The 22,010-nt window shown below is 41.2% G+C and overlaps 1 protein-coding gene across 1 annotated transcript in view; it reads left to right on the top strand.

The window, feature by feature from the left end:
• Positions 1-21,322, top strand: part of fnip1 (folliculin interacting protein 1) — a 35,714-nt gene extending 14,392 nt beyond the window's left edge. Inside the window, exons 3-18 of the mRNA XM_059351468.1 lie at positions 836-973; positions 1,159-1,259; positions 1,397-1,471; positions 1,807-1,898; positions 3,006-3,089; positions 5,477-5,548; positions 7,081-7,216; positions 8,068-8,269; positions 8,816-8,901; positions 12,739-12,885; positions 14,778-14,947; positions 15,583-17,320; positions 17,581-17,746; positions 17,883-18,083; positions 18,194-18,309; positions 18,863-21,322. Coding sequence (XP_059207451.1) covers positions 836-973; positions 1,159-1,259; positions 1,397-1,471; positions 1,807-1,898; positions 3,006-3,089; positions 5,477-5,548; positions 7,081-7,216; positions 8,068-8,269; positions 8,816-8,901; positions 12,739-12,885; positions 14,778-14,947; positions 15,583-17,320; positions 17,581-17,746; positions 17,883-18,083; positions 18,194-18,309; positions 18,863-18,941 — 3,603 coding nt within the window. The 3' untranslated portion in view covers positions 18,942-21,322. The remainder of the gene's footprint in view (positions 1-835; positions 974-1,158; positions 1,260-1,396; positions 1,472-1,806; positions 1,899-3,005; positions 3,090-5,476; positions 5,549-7,080; positions 7,217-8,067; positions 8,270-8,815; positions 8,902-12,738; positions 12,886-14,777; positions 14,948-15,582; positions 17,321-17,580; positions 17,747-17,882; positions 18,084-18,193; positions 18,310-18,862) is intronic.
• The last annotated feature ends 688 nt before the right edge of the window (positions 21,323-22,010 follow it).

The following is a 22,010-nucleotide window of genomic DNA, read 5'->3' as shown; positions in this document are numbered from 1 at the left end:
AAATGCATTCCTCTTGAATTGGCTGCCAAGTTAAGAAGGCACATGACACAGGCTGATTGAGCTCACATTGCTTTTGGTTTGCTGTTTACACAAGTGGATCAGGTTTCTATGGTTTTGACCTGAACAATACAACTTCATTTATTTTTTCCATCAAGAAGTTTTCTTGATATGGGCCAGTGACTTTTTATATTTGGGACCATGCCAGGGCATCTGGGTGAAAATAGATAGAAAATGTGACTTTTTATAGGTGACGTCAGCTTCCCTAATAATGTTTTTGTTCGCAGAGGCCTCTGTAACTAAAACCCCTTGTGCAATAAAATCCTCTTGACTTTGTTATCTATTCACACGTGTATGGGCTGTCCCCACATTAAAGGGCTCAAGTTTTTTTAACATCTAAACATATCTGTCTGCATCTGCCTTTTTGTTAAAGTTATTGATGTTTTTTATTGTTTAGTCACAAATTAATAACAAGGATTACAAGTAAATAATAACTATAGAGCAAATGGAGGCTTCTTGATACACTATTTGAAAGGGAATAATCCATCTGGGCTGAGTAAACTTTAGAAGTGGCTGATATGCTTTGTACTTCACCAGCTGTTTTTTGCATCCTTAATGGCAGCAAAGAAAGCAGTAAAAAGTGGTGTTATTCATCATTAAGTCAAACTGTAAAACTCAAATCTGTATGGGCATATAATGAGGATTTTACCTTTCAGTTAATTTAGTGTATTATTATTTTCTGGTGTAACTTACTTGAAACTACTGCAGACTTAGACCAGCATTTGTTCATGGTATTTGGCCTATAATAATTGCATTATTTTTGTCTATTACCTTATAGAGCACTGAGGGCCAGGTTAAGATGTTTGGGAAATGCTGCCAGCTCCGTCCTACTGGAGGCAGCAGCAGTTCCTTGGACAGCTCCTCCTCTTGCACCTCAGAAACCAAGGAAACCAAGGAGCAGGGTCTCCGCTTCCAGGTAACACTTATCTTAATTCACAGCTGCATTAGTGGAGATGCCCATACACACATGTAAATTGTGTATATATATTCCAAGGTCCAGTAGTAACCTTATTAGACCACAAAATCTTGAGTTACCCGTAAAGTTCATTGCTTTTGAAGGGTAGCAACATCAAACATTTGTTCTCCTCCTCTCCTGACCAGGGTTCTAGGTGTTCGTCTGATGTGGTAATGCTGGGTGAAATGATGTTTGGCTCTGTGGCTATGAGCTACAAAGGTTCAACGCTAAAAATCCACCAGATCAGGTAATGAGAATACGGAATCAACAGCTGATGAAGAAGAGACAAATGAAGTTTGGCGGGAAAGAAGCACAATTGTACACAAGCACACGAACTGAGAACACATGCTGATGATCTTTGTCCCTATGCTATCGTTGTATCAGATCGCCACCTCAGCTGATGCTGAGCAAGGTCTTCACCGCCAGGACGGGAGGCAGTGTGTACGGCAGTCTCAACACGTAAGCACACACATAATTATCAGCACTTCTCGCTCTGATTCTTATGACAGCGTCTTCCATTCGCCAGCAGATTCAGATACCCTCTCCACCTGCCTTGGATATTTTCTATATTCCCTGTGTATCATGTCAACCAGTGAAACTGTCTGATACTGTCTGTTTCTCAGTGTTTCACTGTCTCTTTGAGTTGAACACACTCTTTCTCAATAGTCAACTGTAGTCAACTTTAAATATATTAATTGCATACAATATTTACAATATTTTTGTATTGTGGGTGCTTGTTGTAAAATCATCTGCATAAACCTACTAACTTGTGTTGGTCTTCTGATCTTGTGCAGGTTACAAGACAGCCTAGAGTTCATTGGACAGGACAGCAACACACTAAGGCCTGATCAAAACACCGGGCCCAACAGTCTCCTAGGAAACATAGGTAACCACAGAAACCCAGTGTCACGCCAAACCTTCTTTAGCCACCAATGACTCCTCCTATTTTTATTTATTTTCATTTATTTGTTCGCTTGTGAATATTAGCTATAAGGTTGGTGAAATGTTTTTGTTTTGATCAATGCCAAATACTTACTTATTTTTTTCTTGAAAGAACGTGTAGAGGACATATAGCTACATATTCCATGCATCTTATGTTTCTTATGTTGTCGCAGTAGCTATCATTACTAATATCCCTTTAAGAAAAAAAAATGGAGTAATAATTGACTGAATTAGATGTGAGTTTCTACACCTTTAGACCAAGTACAACCTTTTCACTTTTTGTTTAGTTTACAAAGTTGAAGTGCCTTCGTAGGAATCAGCTGATTTTGTTTTTCACTTTCTGACTCTTTAGCATTCCTCTTTTGAATACAAACCAGGCTAGATAGACTCTGCCAACAGCTCTCCCTTACTGCTCCTCTCCACTGACCTCATGAACAGCTGCAGTATGTTCAAACTGGTCTTGCAAGCGCAAGTTTTCTCAGTAGATTTGCATAATCAATTGTTATCTTATTAAACACTTGTTGCAGTATATCTGAGACTCATCCCTTAGTCACATGGTGATTCTTATTGTGTTTATAGATCTATTTTATCTGAAAAAGTAAAACCAAACACCCTACCCTAACTCAAGCCTTTAGTATGACAGGCTCCCAATAGAAAGACGAATATTTTTAAAAGGATTATAAAGAACTGTTGGCAAATTCTATTGTTTTTGTGCATTTTCTCTGTGTCACCCTCACAGAAAAGACAAATGATCAACTTGTACACATTCAGAAAGTCTGTCATAATTTATTTGTCTGATTAGATGTATTTTCTGTGAGGAATACCAGCCTTCTTGTTTGTCTGTATGACTGAATGTACCACCAGATGATGGTCATTATTTCATTCCAGACTAAAAAATCTCCGGTAACTCAGCTGTTTACCTGGAAGGGGTCAGACAACAGAAGGCAGCCAGCTTTCCTCCTTACTTATTCACTAACCACTATTCATGTTTTTTGTCTTTTTCCCTTTTCCTCCCTTTCTTTTTTTCCATGTTTTTATTTGTGCTGCGCAGGATTTTCTCAGCTCTGCAGCCCTCGACGGGCCTTCTCTGAACAGGGCCCTCTGCGCCTCATCAAGAGCGCATCTTTCTTTTCAGGTTGGCGCTTAAAACTGACCACAACTGATGTGTGTCAGTTGCATGCATGTGTGTAGGCTAAAGTTGCAGCAGTAGTGTTTGTATAAGCCTTGACTCTCAGCGGCTGCATGCCTGTGTGGTGATTCTCGCACTAGAAGCGGTAGCAGTAGTCATAGCATGCAATATCACAGCATGTCTGTAAATAACTTGGGTCAGATAGAAGCTGCAGAAAATGTTATGTGAGGTGATTACCATTGGACGTGTTTGGTATGCTCTTCTTCAAACACAAGACCATTTTGACAGGTGAGAGCATTAGGATTCAAATCCAAGTGGCACAAAATGACTGTAAAAATGCAGTTCGCTGCCCTGCTCCAAGACATCCACACCATTAAATGAGCTGTGAATTTTATTTACAAATGCTGGTTCCCTGAAATTGGCAGCAAACTTAAACAAGACAAACTGACGCTTAGTAAATCACAGAGGGATATGTACTTCTTCAACCACCCTCTGTTCCAATGTTTTCTCATGGTAGTGCCAAATAAGACAGCCTCACCTGTCAGCTGTAAGTTTTTCTCAAATAACTTGTAAAACTATATCTGCCAGAACTATCTGACCCAGGCCTGCAGGTGTATGATGCAGAACGGTGTGCATGGGTTCTCACTGGTGTTGGTGGCTGTTCTAGTTTGAGTCTTTGCAGTTTTCCTTTTTATCTCTGTGTTCTTCCCTCACATCATTTCACTAATTTGTCTCTATAGTTACTGTGATACTTTGGCAGGTATTGTAGGTTTTATGTGCATTTTAACCATCAACAAGAACAACATAAGTATTCTCCCAGTATTTATTGTGTTGTTTAATTGTAAATTTTTGTTTTTTTGCTTATAAATCTTTTTAATGATGCAGTAAATGCCAGTGTATGCGCACATTCAGGAACATGCTCACTCGCATCCATGCAGTAACACAGTCTGCTGTTAGCCACTGAGCTGCTCCACCTGAGCAGCTGGTGGGGAAATGCCTTGTTCAAGGGTACTTTGGCAGCACTTGTTGGAGGATGGGAAAATAGTTATTTAATACGCCACTTTCTCTGTTAAATTTAAACCAGTAATATTTCAGTCACAATCCCACTTCCTAAAATACTGTACAGGGTGGGTGGGAACAAAGGGGTCTCACTGCCAGTAACACACACTGCTCTTTATAACTTGTTACCTGTGTGATATCAGCTTTTTTTTCATAATTGTAATATAGCATCCACTGCATAGCTTTTTGCAAATAGATGAATTATCTCCCAATGAGCTTTTTGATTAAGCAAGAAGAGTACCTCTATGTATGTGTGCATTTACTACGCAGAACAATCCAGATAGCTAAAATTATAGTCTTTAAAGGGAATCAATTTTACTTGCTTTACTTTCATTAAATTCAAATCATTCATTCAATGTATGGCGATTTCTTTTCTATTAAGAGCCTCTCCCTCATTCATGCTGTCTACCTATAATTCTGTTCAGGGCACCCTTATTTTGCCAAGGTGTGTTATTTGTAGTTATTCAATGTTGGTATGGTCATGAAGCACAGTGTGCCACAGTAGCATATGCACATACACATATACAAATATTCAAATGCTTTGCATCAAACACTCATGATGACTTACTCATTAATCATATCATCCAGAGCTATGCTTTCAACTGCACATGAAATACTGTGTTTGTGGTTCTCACAACTCTCTCCTGTGAGAAGCATTGACATTTTTCCCATTTTCCATCAAAGAATTGACAAGAAGGATATTTGAGAACAAGCAAATGGGCTCTGTGACATTCATATTATGGTGTCCGTTGTAGAAAGTTGCATCAAAGTAGTAGCAGCTGCCATAGATAGTGAACGCAATGAGCAACGGCCTATTACAACAGTTGTGCTTTTTGCTGTATTTCTTTTGCTTGTGGCACTTCCTGTTTTTGGTGTTACAAAAGAAAGGATGCACTAACAGCATGAGAAGAATTAAGCGGTAACAGCCGTGTCACAGAAGAAATAACAAACATTTACATCTAGTCTTCATTGTGGTGGCTTCACATGTAAGAGTTAGTTGTGTGGTTCATAGTCTAATGCTGACACAGGTGTTTTGAATAAGTCACTGGGCCATGGGTATTTTTCTTTTTTTTTTTTCATTTTTGCAAGTCCCATAGTTTCTCACATTTTTTGTCACACGTTTTTGTCTGTCATGCCTCTCCTTTCCTTCCCTTTGCTTTCCTTCTTTCTCATCATCTAACTTTGTCTTTGATTTTCTTCTATCTCTCCTTTCTGTTTCCTTTTGTCACCTGACTACCTCTGACCTTTTTCTCCCTTTGCCCTCGCTCTTTACCCTTGTCATGGCCCTAACATTAACCTTTGACTCTCTTCGTCTTCCTCCTCTCTACCTCTAGGCCACAGTCACCCCATGGACATGCCTGGCCGAGGGCTTCACGATGAGAGGGACAGCGGTATCGCCAGGTCAGGTAAGGTTAATGAGACCAGGACCTAAAGCTTGGATTGACCTACACTCAACACAGCTTGGTGTGCTTTCAGCCCTACAGCTGAGCTTTAAATTAGGTTTACATTTATTCTTGTCAACTCCGAAGAGGTTAAAGAACGGAAAAGATAAAACCTAAGTCAGGAAATTATTGGGTTATTATTCATTAGTTTTCTACTTGAACACATCAAAGGCTCACAAAAATGTTTTTGTCTGTGGCTAGCCGAATGACGCAGCTAACGAGTAAAAAAAAAAAAAGTTTAGTCAGAATGGATGACGATCTTCAACCTTAATGCTCAAGGTCATGGGCGTGAACAGTTACATAATCACTGGTTGCTGTTACTGGTTGTGCTTAAGTTATGAGCTTACTCATGTGGTATGCACACACAAATGTATGCAGTTTTCCATTCATTAAAACCACCTATAGGTGCACCCTCACAAGGCTTACTGGGTGCATATGGAAAGAAAGATGCAGGGTAATAGAGCTATAGATCCCTATCTACTCTGCCAGTTCTGAAAAATTTTGATCAAAAACCATAAAGAAAGAAGATGATTCAGGGTTGGAAGACACTATGGGGGTGTTTATGGGGCCCAGGCAGAAACCTTGTGCAATGAAAACTGACCCCTGTGTTGCCCCCTTCCCTCCCCTTCTTACAAACACCGCCATAACCCATAGGCATGACTGGTATGACGGGAATTGTGCTTTCCGCCTAAACCTGGGTCATACGCAGAGGATTAAATATAGCAGCTCTCGAAACCTGCTACTATTAAATGAGCTTCTAATTCAAGCCTCGTTCTCTCATCTCCCTTCTTTCCACCTCCCCAATGCTGTTGGGCTGGAGAGCTCATTAGCTAACTTTGACACAGTCAAATACATGCACATCCCTCTGTGAGACAGTTCTCATTCTGTATACCTCTTCTGTTCTTTTCCTGTAGCGCTTTGCCTATGTCTTTAAGTTTATAGCACTTCATATGTCATACAAGCTCTTGTTCACACACTACTTGAAGTAATCTCTCCTTATCTCCTCACACAGACATAAGATCACACACTGTCTAAATGGTTCATGTGACCATTGATCAGAGCAAGCTGTCTGGGTTGTAAATAACTCAGTAAACAGGGCTTGTATGTGCGTGCGTGCGTGTGTAGGTTGTCATTTCCATTTCAGCATGGTGTAAAGCCAGGTTTGTCGGGAAACTGCAGCATGTGACTGCTGGAATATGATATTGGATCTCATAAGAAAGTCATGAAGTGATTAGGGGTTGCGTTTGAGGAAAAGAGGCCTGTGTGTGTTTGGTTGTGTTTTTGTGTTTTGTGTGTTGTATATGTTTGCCATTTTCAAGTTCTTCTTGTCTTAGTACGGACAGCTATTGTCCTTTAGATTTCTGTCTCTCTCTGTGTGGTAGTGTGTACGCACTAGTTGTCTGACTCACTCTTTTTTCTTGTCCTTTTTTCACCATCCCCTCCATCTGTTCTCCACCTCCAATCCTTCTCTTCATTTCTCCATCATTCCCTTCTAGCCTCTCTGAGCAGTCTGCTCATCACTCCCTTCCCATCCCCTGGCTCCTCCCTGACCAGCAGCTGTGCGTCCAGTTACCAGCGCCGATGGCTCCGCAGCCAAACCACCAGCCTGGAAAACGGCGTCTTCCCCCGATGGTGAGATATATAAACATACATGCAAGCATGTAAAGGTTCATAAGCATTTTGATTGTACACGCAGTGAAGTACAACTAGAGAAAGTCAAGCCTTTTAAACAGACATGCACACACTTTAAGAAATTAAAGTGCCGCTTAGGAGAGGGAGACAACTGTTTAAAGTTTGTGGTCTTTTCTGCATAACTTCACAAACACACACTTAACAGAGTCTCTAACAATCGTGACCCCCACTCCATTTTTCTTCCCTGTTTATGGCCCTCTGTCAGGCTTTTGTAAAGTTTATCCTGCTAGGACTTCCTCAGAATCCAGTAGGCAGCTGGAACACAAAAATGACACACACTGCTGCTATGCACTAATCACTGCGCTCAGAAACACACGCCGTGTGCTGTGACTAGACAGTATGCTGTGTTGGCCTGTCACTGTAAATGCAGCTGTCAGCCACTGAGTGCTCTAATCTTTTAGGCGCTCCAGTTCAGCAGCACACCAAAGCATCTTGTTTACCAGCTTCAATAGTAAAAAAAGGCTAGGATTAAAAGTATTTTAACATGTTTTCTTTGCTTAACAGATGTGCCAAAATATCTTTCTCTACCTAACTGTTGAAACAGGTAAAATAAATGGGGATAGAATATTTACTTTTAATATCTAAGCAGTAGGTAACAGTAATAACGTGCAACAAAATTACAAGAAAAACGCTTTGCAAAGGACCCTAAACTGATAGATAACTTTATTGACCTAAAACGTCTGCTAAATGACATTGTTGTATTGATCTTTATCTGCAAAACCACTGTGATTCACATTTACATATGAAGTAAACAACCGATTTTTCATACTTGTGTTCCCTGTTCTCATCAGGTCAGTCGAGGAGAGCTTCAACATGTCTGACGAAAGTGGTGGACCTAGCCTCGGCGTGGCACGGAAGAAGAAGATTGCCATTGGTGTCATCTTCATGCTGTCTCCCAACCCTGAGGAGAACAACCGCTTCCAGGATTTCTTTTTCTCCCACTTCCCTCTCTTTGAAAGCCACATGAACAAACTCAAGAGCGCTATCGAACAGGTGAATCAATGTATATGACTTTGATTATAGACAAATTACATGTGGTTTTGGACAAGACTTGTTTTGTGTTTTTTTTCTATCAAGTAGACATGACAACAGCAGGTGTAATTTAGTCCAAAGGTTATTGTTTTGACATTTTAGAGGTTTATTTTCCTTTATGCTCTTCAGTGGACAGTACCCCTGTGTTTTTTTTGACCACCTTTCTGATTGACACTGTGAAGATAAGCCTGTCAGTAAAATCCATTTAGCAGCAAGATATGAATAGTATCAAATGAAAACATAAACCCTTTGCTGTTGTAATGAGCAGAGTTGCTGTCAGATTGACCGCTCAATGGTCATACTTTGTATATCTGTGGTTCTGTTTACTGGTGTCTGCTGTTGGCACCGTCAAAGCTCTGGATGGCTTCCAATTTTACCCTCCATCTTCCTTTCAGCCCCACTCTCTCTCTCTCCTCTCGAACAAATTCCTTGCTCTACATCTCCTGTAACTTTGTCAGCTTCAGTGCCAAATATCTCAAAGTGCATGTGTGTTGTGTCACTTTCAAGGCCATGAAGATGAGTCGGCGGTCAGCTGATGCCAGCCAGAGGGCCTTGGCCTACAGCCGAATGGTGGATGGACTCAATGAGTTCAGGTTGGGCAACAACTCACATTCACTCACGATGACACTAATGTGACAATAATCGTACATAATTTATTTTTTCCTTAGGTCTCCTAAAGTTGCAAACATGACAAACACTGATGCTTCTGTTGAAAGCACCCTACATCAAAGTTAACTTTTTAGACAGTACAACACAGGGATTCTGCAATTTGGCATAAAAACAGCCAAACACAATCAAAACGTTTTACTCACTGACTTTTACTGCATATTTGCAAACTCAAAGCACTCAATTTCCCATTTTAAGTGCTCAAATAAAGTTCAGTCATACATAAACTGCTTAACATGCATTTGAACAAAAGCCCAGCCCTCTAATGTTCCTTTAAGTAGGTCACCAAGTGCCCATACTAATCTGGTGTTACTCATGTTATGGCACTAACATTTTCACAGCTTTAATGACATGAGAAGTATTTTCTCATGCCTTTCATTTCAAGCATAGTTTAAGATGGTGAGTTACCAGCGCCATTAAGAGTTTTAACATCTAGCAGGCAGTAAACTAAGTTTTTGCTGATGACATCTGATAATCACCAGATGCTCTGACCTGCAGACAAAACAAGCATCAGGTTTACAAGAAAAACATTTTTTTTCTCTAGGCAATGTTCACAATGTTGTTAGCCTAGGCCACATGTTAACTGCCAGCTGAGCAGTTGGTGTCTCTGTATACCATGGTACATTTATGGAATCTGAAGGTAACAGGTGAGGTGAAGGGATTCTGTAATTGTGCTCCAGTTACTGATGTGGTGTGCTGAGGTGTCATAGCAATTAATAATTAATGAATACTCACTGCGGTTTATGTGTGAGGATAGTGTGATGCTAACAGTCCCTGCTGTTTCTCATCTGCCCATTTTTGTTACTTTTTTTAAATGAATTGATAACAGATAATTGATAGCAATGTACACTTAGCCCAGTAAGAGATGTTGAAACATGCTTGGAAAAAGAAAGAACACACACTGTTTGTCATGAGCAAACCATAGATGTTGCATTTTAACTGCAGTGCATGCTGGGAGTGCTTGCTATGGGGCTTTGATGTGTTTAGGGAAGCTGATTTGGCTGAAATTTTACAAGCAACCAGTTACTTCTCAACTCTACACCACAACTTCCCCGTAACAAGACGATGCTTTATTTAGTATTTATAGCAATACCAGTTCCAAGAATATGAAAGAGTGTGTGTGTTCGCGTGTGCATGTGCGTGCACAAATGCCTCTCTCCACTACTTTCACTCGCCACACACACAATGTGGCAGGCAGTCCCCTGTCTGAGGTCTCCTCATTGCTGCAGTCATATGCCTGCTGGCAGCCAGCCACAGCAACCCAAGCCTCCGGCTTGATGTGGATAGAGTGGCAACCCTATCTACCTCAGACACTAGCCACGAGCACCAGAATAGTAAATAATATGTGAATGCCAGTAGGAGGAAAGATATTGCCCAGGACAAACAAAATATCTGTAAAATCTCACCTTGAGACCGTAGCTAAATATAAGTGTAGCCACCTTTTCCATTAAAGGGTTTTGACTTCATGGAACATTACAGAAGGAAACTGGAGGAAATGCCTCTGCTTGATGCTGATTCTGCTTTGACGTAGTTGGAGGGTGGGCATGGACACTAACCCACGCATGCTGGCAAAGATAAGCTGAGCACTTAGCAGAGGCATGTGTACATAAAAGTCACACCAGCCTATATTGGGCCTATGTTAGGGTTTGCAGTTTGAGGAAAAGCACGGGCACAGGCATAACCACTTAACACACCAAGGTTTGGAGTCTAATTCCCATTTGAGCAAACATAAATAAGCACACATATCATTCTCTGAAGCATCTTGGGTAAAAATATGCACCAAATGGCAGCCAATAGGAACTGTGGGGATGGGTTGTTAATACCAACAATGTCATTGTATCTGAACAGCAGTTTAAAATTCACGCTGCACAATTAATAATGAAGGTGCTTTATTAATTAGTTTTACTGTACTAACTAAAGTACTGGCTGAGTGGTAAATCAGCAATAATGGCACATTTATTCTTTATTTTGACATAGAAGGTACAGTACAACCACACATGTTTGCATGGAGGTGCTAATATCTGAACGGCTAAAAATGCAGTTTGAGCCCAAATTTTTTAATGATGGATAAGTACCTGCAACCAGAAAATTTCAATGACCATAACTGTAGAGCTATAACCTGCAATATGTAAAAGGGCCTTTTATTTGGCATAAGAAAACACAGCAACTCAGTGGCCATAGATGAGGTCAGACTTGTTTGAACTGTCTCACCATAGTGAGATAATTTAAGTCTGACTCATCAGCCGGGGACAACATAATTTCACATCACGTCCATGCTCTTTAAAGTTCACCTGAACAGCTGCTGCAGATAGGCTAAGACAAGATATCCCACTGATCAAGCACTGGCTCAGCCTCAGACCTCCAAACCACTGGGGACCTTAAGTGGGTGAATGTAGACCAGACACAGCAGGGTCAAGTTGTGTTTAAAAAGGTCATGCATATGAGGAATGAGTCGAGCACTATTAGGTTATTTGATGCTGCAGTCAAAATGAAGAATCATATCTGCTACCCTCCTGAAAAACAAGATGTAAAGAGAGTCAGATATGTTTTGGGTGTGCTGAATTACAAGAGACCCCTCAGTACTGTGATTCATGAATCATTAATGATTCATCTGTGATTAATTAATTTTCTTCTTGTCAACAATGTGTAGAGTCAAGCTCAGGATCACATGATGTAATGTAGCGACCCCTAAATATAGTGCCAATTTTGCTAGACAGTAATTAAAGATTTAGTGTAGGATTAAAACATCAAACTGTTAAGTCAAAAAAGGACTGCTTGCAACACCGGTATACATTTCAGTTGAATTCAGTTGTTTTTCTTTTAACACCCAGTTAATAACTTCTTCTTATAAAACCACAAACAATGAGCACATATAGTGTTCCTGTTTCCCTGGAAAAAGTCATCAACCTTAAATAACTTGATTACTGGAATACTGGTACTAGTGAAGGTCACTTTTCACTGTGTAACACCTGTTTTCTCTCTCAGCATGCACTCTGTCCACATCTCCTCTGTCAACAGGTTCTATATGAGTCAAATAGGTTGTAATAGAACATAGTTTTTATTACTTATCAGCTGGACCTGCAAAGTCTTGTGACAGATCACCTGGTGTGATAAGAGCTGTTTAAGTTTATTTTTCTTTACTTTTAAGCCTGGCCATGTTGTTGTATTATCTCTGTTTGCAGATGACTGCTATTATAATATGTTCTCGTTTGATATGTTTGCAAGAAAAAGAGTTAGGCAGACAACACCTCTTCTAATTTTCTGTACAGTTTTTCATTTGTATTGTGCACCCAGAATCCAGCAGCTGCAGTCAATATTTTAGCTCTGACTAAAAACGCCTGATTCTCCACATTCCTCAGGCCGCAGAGATTCCCCTCTGCCCCTGTGTCAAAGCTTGGCCTCCAGCCGAGACATGCTCACCAACACGCCCCACGTTCCATGGAAACTCCAGTCCTCCTCAATGGACAAATGCCCCAACTGAGCCATATACAGATAGATATACACACACTGTACAGAGCAAGAGACAGGGTTGTGTGTGCAAGTTTGTTGGATTGTTACAAACACACACACAACCAGGGTCTCCCATGGCCTCAGTGCAGACAGCAAAGCTCTGTGAACTGAGATCTCTTTTGTTTACCACGAGAGACAATAACGTGTCTGTTCTCTCCCTGTCTGTTTTCTCTCTTTTTCCCCTCCTTCCCTTTCATTCGTCTTTCCATGCCCTCTCCCTCTTTCATCCCTCCCTCGCCGTACCTCATCTCCAGGATGACCATCTGCGACCTCTACACCATGCCCCGGGTGGCTGAGCCTGTCTGGCTGACTATGATGTCTGGAGCATCTGAGAAGAATCAGCTCTGTGGTCACTTCATGAAGGAGCTCTCCTTGCTGATGGAGCAGGCCTCCAAGAACCAGTTGAGTGTTTGCTTGTACTCACACCTAGTCTGCCATTAGTCACTAAAATTCTATAGATGTTGCAAAAGTTTATTGGGCTATATCCATGGATCTATTATAGAATGCATTCCCAAACAGAAATCTATCATATGACATGGTGGTTTTCAGCACAGCAAATTCATCTATTGTGGAAACCAGACTGCACATCCCCTATTGATCTTCTTTGAGCTGAAAAGCATTTAGAAAACAAACAGGAATCAAGCTTTAGGTTTCAAATATAAAAAACGGAAATGCATGCACAGAACCACCCAGACATTAAGAAATGTTACACATGCACAGTTTTTCCACATGTTTTGTTTGCTTGTACTTTCTGGACAAGTGTAGAAAATGCATGCAGGTTCACACACTATTCATTCTGTCTCCCACATGCACACAGTCTATGGTCTTTCTCTCCCTTTCTTAGACATAAATTCGCACGCACGCACATACACACTCTGAATGTTTCACACTCGTTTCGTTTATTTGTCTGCCTCAAAGAGAGCTGTGAATGAGAAGATCCCTGCCAGTCTCTAATTGCTTATTGTTACTGTTACAAAGCCATGTCAAACCACAGCTAATTGTACATATATGAATTGGTAGCAAGGCCTTTATTGAACATGGCACCCATATTCAGTTGATCAAGTAGCATTAAGTACACTGAAATGAATTATTACATCAAGTTGATCTTAAAGGACAGCAATAATTGTAAAAAATATTTTTTCCAATCACTGTTTGAATTTAAGCAGAAGCAAAAATTAAGCTTGAAGAAAAATATTAAACGTAATAGCCTGCAAATAAACAATAACATGTATGGGTTAGATTGAGCATCAAACCAGTGTTTAACAAAATTTAAAATTACCATTAACCAAAACTCACAACAAGAGAATATTTTGTATTTTTTGCTTGGATTAATTAATTTGACAATAGTGTTTGATGTGTTTTTGGAACAAGCAATATATAGTTGTTTTCAACATAAGCACTTCCAACAAGGCAGAGGAGTCAAAAGAAGGCAGTGGAAATTCAAACATGAGCAATATAAAAAATACATGTAACACAACATCACTGTGCCACCCACGCTGTTTGATTGGAAATATTTAAAAAATAATGAAGACCAAGGAACATATCTATTATTATTAATTTTTTTAATGCATCCGTACTGCACTGCACGGTCCAGTGTGAATCTCCACAAACCTTAATGTTCTAATGTTCTCTATATCCCTGCGGTCTGTCCTATATTTGACCATCAATAGAAACTGCATCCCCTAGACAACCATTACTGTTTCTTTATCAGCAACACTTCTCATTAAGTCACTATTTCCACCAGCACTAGCTAGGATGACTAACACAAAACTACTTCTATGTGATGTTGGCTCTTAAATTAGCATTGTATCTCCCTGGCTACCATTGGTCTAACTGTATAACATCATGTCTTTTCTGAGGCATCTCATCCATGTTTCTCGTGACTAATGGCTTTTGATGACTGCTGCAGTCACAACTTTGTTGTAGCACATGATTGAACTTGACTATCATGACTGTATTGAGTCATGAGACAGGAAGGGAAGTAGACACTGGTGGTCAGGACTGGGAAGTGAATCATGCTAATAGATTGTGTGTGTAGCTCCGTGTCATTCGTGTATGTTCCCGCTTACTTCTGTGTACTTGTGTTGCAATCAGTGGAGGGTGTGTGTATGTGGTGTCCAGTCCAACAAGAAAACATCTGACCAAAGATTTCCACGTAGTTAGAGAACTTGACCTAACCCAACAAGGTCAGGAGCGACACTGGGAAACAAAGCAAATTTTTTCCCCATCTAGGACGTACATTTTTGTAGTCTCCTGTACTCTCTGCTGACCAACACATATCTTGATATTCCAGATTCCTCCCTGCATTATTGACAGCCATCCTGACCAATCATCTGGCCTGGGTGCCCACCGTCATGCCCAATGGGCAACCTCCAATCAAGATATTCCTTGAGAAGCACTCCTCCAAGAGCGTCGACATGCTTGCAAAGACGCACCCCTACAACCCGCTCTGGGCACAGCTAGGTGAGGTAGTCACGCACAGGCACAGGCACAGGCACAGGCACACGCATACGCACACACACACACACACACACACACACACACACACACACACACACACACACAACCCAGTGAGTTCATCTTGACAGAAGCTGAAACACATCCGAGCTTAGCATTATAAATCTAACAAGTTAGAACTAGACTAGATCTTCTTTTCATGCAGCTCTATTCGGTCTGTAATCTGTATTAGCTATTTGTGTGTCAGTTTCATATGTTTCAGTCTTCTCCTTGATAGCATTTCACATGAGAGTTTTCATTTGTGATAAATATGCAGTCTTACAATAACATTAATAAATGAAATAATACTGTGAAATTTGCACATAATTTGATTGCTTAACTTTTCTCCTTTTGTCTTTTCTTTTTTTGCATGTGCATATGTGTTTGTTTATTTATTTTTTGGCACAGCAAGTCATTATTTTTTATACACACACAGACATCTTTAAGAGTATGTTAAGGAGTTCACACTTTCACCTGAAGTGACATTAGACACAAAGAAAGTGAGTTCATGGTGACACCTAGTGTTCATATGTGAGAACTGCATCCAAAAAAACCCAACAACTGTTCAGCAATGCTAATGCTTCCCCCCACTCACTGTGTAGGAGACCTGTACGGTTCCATTGGGTCACCGGTACGGCTGTCAAGGACCGTGGTGGTAGGCCGCAGACAGGAGCTGGTCCAGAGACTCCTCTATGTCCTCACCTACTTTATTCGTTGCTCTGAGCTGCTGGAGACCCACATGCTGGACAGCGCTGAGGATGAAGCCATCGTTATGCCCGGCTCTCTCATCACCACCTCCCTAAGGAAGGGAGAGGTGGAGGAGTCTGACTATGTCCTGGTTACTGTCCATAAACCCGGTGGGGACTACTTGTCCCAAGGGGCCCATGGTCGTCAGACTGAGACAGAGGACAGCAGCTACCCCTCAGACAACAGCCTCCAGAGCAGCACATACACAGACACGGAGGCAGAGCATGGCACTGGAGACACACCCAAAGAAGAAGATGAGGAGGAGGTGGAAGAGGAGGAGGAGGAGGACAGCAGTGACAGTCATGGGTCCAGGAGCAGTGTGCTTCACACAGGACACAGCCAGGGTGACATCCCTGTTATCAGGACTTCAGAGGATGCTGAACCTGGGGAGCTGCGCAGGGAGTCTAGCAGCCCATTGGCCACAGAGGCCAGACTGGAGACGGTGCTGCGGGTTGGCTCGGCATCCCCTAGGGAGCAGGTCTGTGTGTTGGATACAGAGATCAAAGGAGAGCTGAGACTTATTGTCCCATCCATACCTACAATCAAGTCAAGTCCATCCCCGAGCCCTGTCATCACAGAGGGTAAAAGCTCTTGGTCAGAGGCTGGGATGGATGCAGGAACTGGGAATCAGCCCGCCAGAGTGCTGTCTCCTCGGCCTTTGGAGATCCCTCTAGAGAAGAAACCCCCAGATAAGAACCTCGGTCCTACAGTGCCAGTACCAGTGATATCTGGAAACACCATGACAGGGCCCATGGCTTTGACTCTAACAGAAGAGGATGAGCCGGCAACAAAAGTCACTTTCCTCATTGGAGACTCCATGTCTCCTGAGTCGGACACAGAGAGCCGCAGAAGGAAAGTGGAGGAGGACAGGAAAAAGCACAAGAAGCACCTGTTGCTGATTCAGCAGCAACAACAGCATCATCATGGGCAACATTATCCACAGCAGCTGCAGAGAGGAACAGATTCAAAGGCCAGCAACACCAATGTATCAGAGGACCAAACCATACAGACCAAGGTGGCTCCAGCCCTGCAGCGGGTGTCAAGTAAGATGCCCCAGTGGAGCCCAAACTGTGTAGATGATTTTGATGAGTATTTCAGCATGGAGAACCCTGTGGAGACTAGGACTATTGACGATGTCACCAAACGGCAGGAGTCCAGCACCACAGACAGTATGCGCAAAGACTTGCTGGACCCCTCGGGAGTCTGCCGGCCTGGTGACTTGGGCAATCAAAGCTTTCCAGGTGCAGTGAGGGGTCAGGGTCTCTGTTTGGGTTCAGGTAGGGGAGAGATTGGGTCCAGCAGGAAGGGAGACACTTTGTTGGATGTCCACAGGAGGTGCAGGTGTGGGTCTACAGATTCCTCCGACAACTGCTGCTGCAGGGGCTGTTCTGCTGTGCAGGACAAGGGTCTTCTGTTGTCAGTACCCTTCTCACAGGATGGGAGCAGCAACAGCAAAGAGGACCAAAAGCGTAAGGCAGTGCCTGTTAATGACTGGGAAATACCGCGCAACGAGAGCTCAGACAGCGCACTGGGAGACAGTGAGAGCGAGGAGACCGAGGACTGGCAGGAGGAAGTGCTGGTGCCATTCCCAGGGTGAGTAGAGGGCCGATGTATTCTTTCACAGCACGGCTGAACAATTTGGGAAAATATCTTATTATGATTATTTTTGACAGATATTTTAATTGTGAGATGAACCATGATGTTGGAGAGTGATCATTATTTTTTTAAATTTCATTTAAAAATATATTAAAATAATTGTGTGTTTTTTTTATTTTTTGTTTTTTATTATTTTTTTATTTTTCTATCTTCATCATTTGAAAACAAAGATGTCTTGTCATATGTTTGTTTGATAGGTCGAAGTTGGTGGAGAACTACTCGAAGCCAACCATTGCCAATTTTGGCCGGTCTCTGTTTGGAGGCTACTGCCCCACCTACGTGCCAGACTTTGTACTGCATGGGTTGCCCAGCGACGAGAAGCTACGGCAATCCCTCATGGCTGAATTAACCCATGCTGTTCAGGTAAAGGAATGAAGTGTTTGGACCTATTCTTTGTGGCTTTGCTTTGGAGTTTGATGCATGCAATAACATGGTAAGGAATCCCTCGTTTCATGTGTTTCATTGGTTTAAAATTAATGAACATTCTTGTCGTCTGCAGCATCCAGTATTGGATGAGCCCATCGCGGAGGCTGTCTGCATTATAGCAGACACAGACAAGTGGACAGTTCAGGTGGCTAGTAGTCAGAGACGAGCCACGGATGTCAACAAGCTAGGGAAGGAAGTCCTGGTGTCCAGCCTGGTTTCCAGCTTATTGCAGTCCACTCACCAGCTCTACAAACTCAACCTCTCACCCAACTTTGTATGTTTCACCTCTGTCAAACACTAATTCTTATTTGTCAGTGTACATTAATCACCACTTTGATTCTTGTGTTTCACTGACCATGTTTCTGTCTCTCCTTTCCTCCATAGTGTATAATGCACCTTGAGGACCGCCTGCAGGAAATCTACTTTAAGAGTAAGATGCTTGCTGAGTATTTGAAGGGCCAGACAAGAGTCCATGTAAAAGAACTGGGCATGGTCCTAGGGTAAGCATTTTAACCCCTTTTCTCAACTAACAGGTGCTATAAAGCTTCACATAAACATTTTTTTTTACATTTGTTTTTATTTATTTTTTTTACCTCTAGCAGTGGCTCCTTGTTTTGTTTGTCTTGTACACACCCATGAGGATGCAAATCCACACACACGCTGCCAACAGTCCAGACAATAGTTTCAGACAACTCCACTGAAGACAAATAGCGACGTGGCAAGAAACGTAATGAATAACAGTGCTAGCTAGTAAACATGGATCTAGAGATACCTTTTGTGAACAAGCTAACAAGGACACTCTACAGGCACCAGTCAGTGTTGTGTTCAACATCTTGTTCAACAAATGTTTTTTTGCTATAGTTTGATATGTTTACCATAAAAAAGAACTGCAAAACAGTGCAGATAATCTGTAACTCACAGGGTTGAATTCTGTGGAAAATTCCAATGGTCATTGCATCAGGATTTATGGCCAAATAAAACTTTCTGAAATAGTCACAATTTATTATTTTATCCTGATCTGATATCCTGATCTTTACTTTGATATTGTTGCAGAATCGAGTCAAGCGACCTTCCCCTGTTGGCGGCAGTGGCCAGCACTCACTCCCCTTATGTGGCCCAGATCCTACTATGAGACTGTAATGGCACTGAGCTCCCCAGCAATGAGCTGCCAGAGGGAGTCAATCAGACCTGGGTGGTGCCACTCTGGCCCCAAAAACGGCCGTCCAAGCTTCGCAGCTGACCCCCAACATGGTTTCCTGACCTGTGTGTCTGGCCTTAGTAGGATCTTTACTCTGAGCCAGAGCAGTGCACGTCTTTATGGACCACAGCCAGCGCCTCTCCTCACCACCACCACTGCTGCTGAATGAGGTGCAATGCAGATGTTGCACCACAAGGGGGAACTAGAGACCACAGTCCCACAGATGGAGCGAGGGTCTGCGGATAACTGAAGCATCCCTGATATAACCTACTCCATTTGTTTGAATGTTTCTTTTAAAGCAGAACTCTTTTATTTTTGGACACAAAAGCCAAAGACTTTATACATTTTCCAGTTGAGAATGAAACTTTAAGGATATTTACAGTATAATAATAATGGATTTTTTTTTCTTTTATGGTTTTTCGTTCTTTGTACAATCTTAAACCCAGTTGTACAACCTGATGGACTACAAGTTTAAAGGAAACAGATGGACCTTTTTAGACATTACTTTGAGGTAAATATCATTGAGAACATTATCAATCTCATACCAATTATGTTATTTCACTTACCTTCATGTATTTGTTTACAAGCCAAAATTTCCCTGTGATATCTCAATGACAACTTTTATTTTCTTGTCAAATTGCAACTCGCACCTGACTTAAGCCTATTCTGTTTCTGGCCACATTGGGGTTAATCGATGCACACCGTGATTTTTGGTTTTGACAAACTGATTTTGAAATGGCTAAAAGTGGCTTTGACATTCTTATCATAGGTACAGCACTACCTCAGATCTTCATATGGGCCGTGGATAACACACTTTTACAGATGTCCCATAGAAAACCCTGAGGTATACTTTTTAAGATATTTTAATCAGAGGAATGTCAGCGTCATCTGTGTGCAGACTCTATGCTGTGTTCTTCGAAAAAGGGAAGGTTGTTAAATTCCTTATGAGGATTGTTACACATATTTTGCTTCAGAATGTGATTAAGGGAGGAGAAAGGTCCCTTTCTACTGTGGAAAAGCTAAAAACATGCACCATCTACATGTATTTTAAAACCAAAATGCTGAAATATTTTCACACTTTTATAGCTTTGCCACCTTTTTACGATGTTTACTGCTTCGATGTTTGCTGCAGAGAGAGGAGAAGAGGAACACAGGAGGCCTTACTGTGGTGGATTCAAATATATATGGATTGAACACTATTTTCAAACCAGTTTCTATGATGGTTATTCTAAAAAAGAAGAAGAAAAAACACACAAAATACAAAACTACAGTAGTACACCTTTTTCCTTTTTTTTTTGTTTTGTTTGATTTTCCATGACATTGACAAATGATTTTAATTGTTCTGCCATATAGCCAGGGTGCGATTTGCTGAGTGTAACAGGGAGGTGGAGATGCTTTCACAGCTTCTGTTTTGTAGATTCTCTCCAAGGCATAAAGTGTAACCTGCAGAGGGGCCAATGGGGCATTATTCATTGTTATTATTATTACTTATTTTTGTCACCACAAGACAGCATTGGAAATGAAGTTATATTATTTCTTTATTGGATTGGGGGCAGAATAAGATGAGTTAAAAATTCCCAAATAATATAAAGTAAGCACCAAAAGCAGGGAGGAACTATGTGTATGTTCTTCCATAAAGCACTCTACAATTGTGTGTGTGTTTTACATAGCAAATTTATGTTGATGGCAAGTGAATTGCAGGCAAATGGATAAAGTTTAATCTAGCCAGCAGCCAACTAAATATTGCCTGAATTTTCTTTCACCAAATTTTTTTAACCCAATTTCAAAAGATCTTCCTAAACGATTTGAGTCTACTTCAAGCTCAAGCTTATTGATGGGCTTTAAAGTAAGTCGAACTGTGTGCTGAGAATGGCTTGTTTTGTTAGGAAAAGTAGGAATAACCATCTGTATTTCCTGAGAACAGTGTTTATTTCTGTCTATAAGTCAAATCGCACCCTATATATGACCCAAGTCTTAATGGAGATGTGGCATGAATGCATCACAGGCTTCTGGAGAGCTCATTTTGCTGGTAAAATTGCTTGTTACTTCATTAAGGATGCTCCGCTGTATCAGCCTACATTTTTGTACAACCCAGCCATTATGTTTAAAAGGTATGACTTTACATCTGCTTTTCCCTCTTTGTATAAGAATAAATTATTTAGTTGCTCATGATATGTGTAACGGTTCATGTAAACTGTACATACGGTGTTTATTTCCATGTATTTGTACAGAATGTCTTTTATGAATTGTCACCTCAAATTATTTTTTCCCAATTTTATGGGACTGTTGTGCAATAAAGATGCCGATGTTAAGAATGTATGTGTCACTGGGAATGTTTTCTGTTTCGGAATCAAAGGGAAAGAGGGAAAAAAATCCTGGAAAGATTCAAGATTGGATGTGTGAATATAAAATATATTTCCCCCCCCAAAAAAAACTGAAAACCAGAGGGCCTAGGGCTATAATTCACATCCAGGAATTAATGATGAGAAAGTATGGGGGGATAAAAACCTTGGTAGTTTTGTAGGACCAGTGTATACTTGCAGTGGTATTATCCAGAGATTTGACCACATACTCTGGTTTGTACCCATTTAGAAGACATTGCATTTCAGCAACATCCCAAACAAGCTTCCTGTGAAAGGGAGACCACAGAACTGGCTCTGATTCAATGGAGTGGCTCCAAGTTTATGTTTCTTTACATCTCAGATTAGAAGCTGTGGTTTCTTTTCCATTTCCACACAAACACTGAATAGACTATCCCATGACTTCATAACTGTCACGTGTGAACTGGTTTTAGTTTTCTCTTCTCTTTCTTTGCCTTTAAGCGTATTATTTACACATTTTAATCTCATATGCACAATAAGTTTTTCATAGCATTCATCTATTGCTGCCTCTTTTTTTCAAACAGACTGGAAAGTAGCTATGAATCTTGGGCAAAATCTATACACTTTTGCTTAGATTGGTGGTGGTTTGACTTTTAGTGCTCACCATCTGGATCACACATTT

Source organism: Centropristis striata, chromosome 15 (assembly GCF_030273125.1).
Source record: "Centropristis striata isolate RG_2023a ecotype Rhode Island chromosome 15, C.striata_1.0, whole genome shotgun sequence".
Taxonomy (NCBI): Eukaryota; Metazoa; Chordata; class Actinopteri; order Perciformes; family Serranidae; genus Centropristis; species Centropristis striata.
Note: the sequence above shows the minus strand (reverse complement) of the source record. Positions and strands in the feature narration are given on the sequence as shown.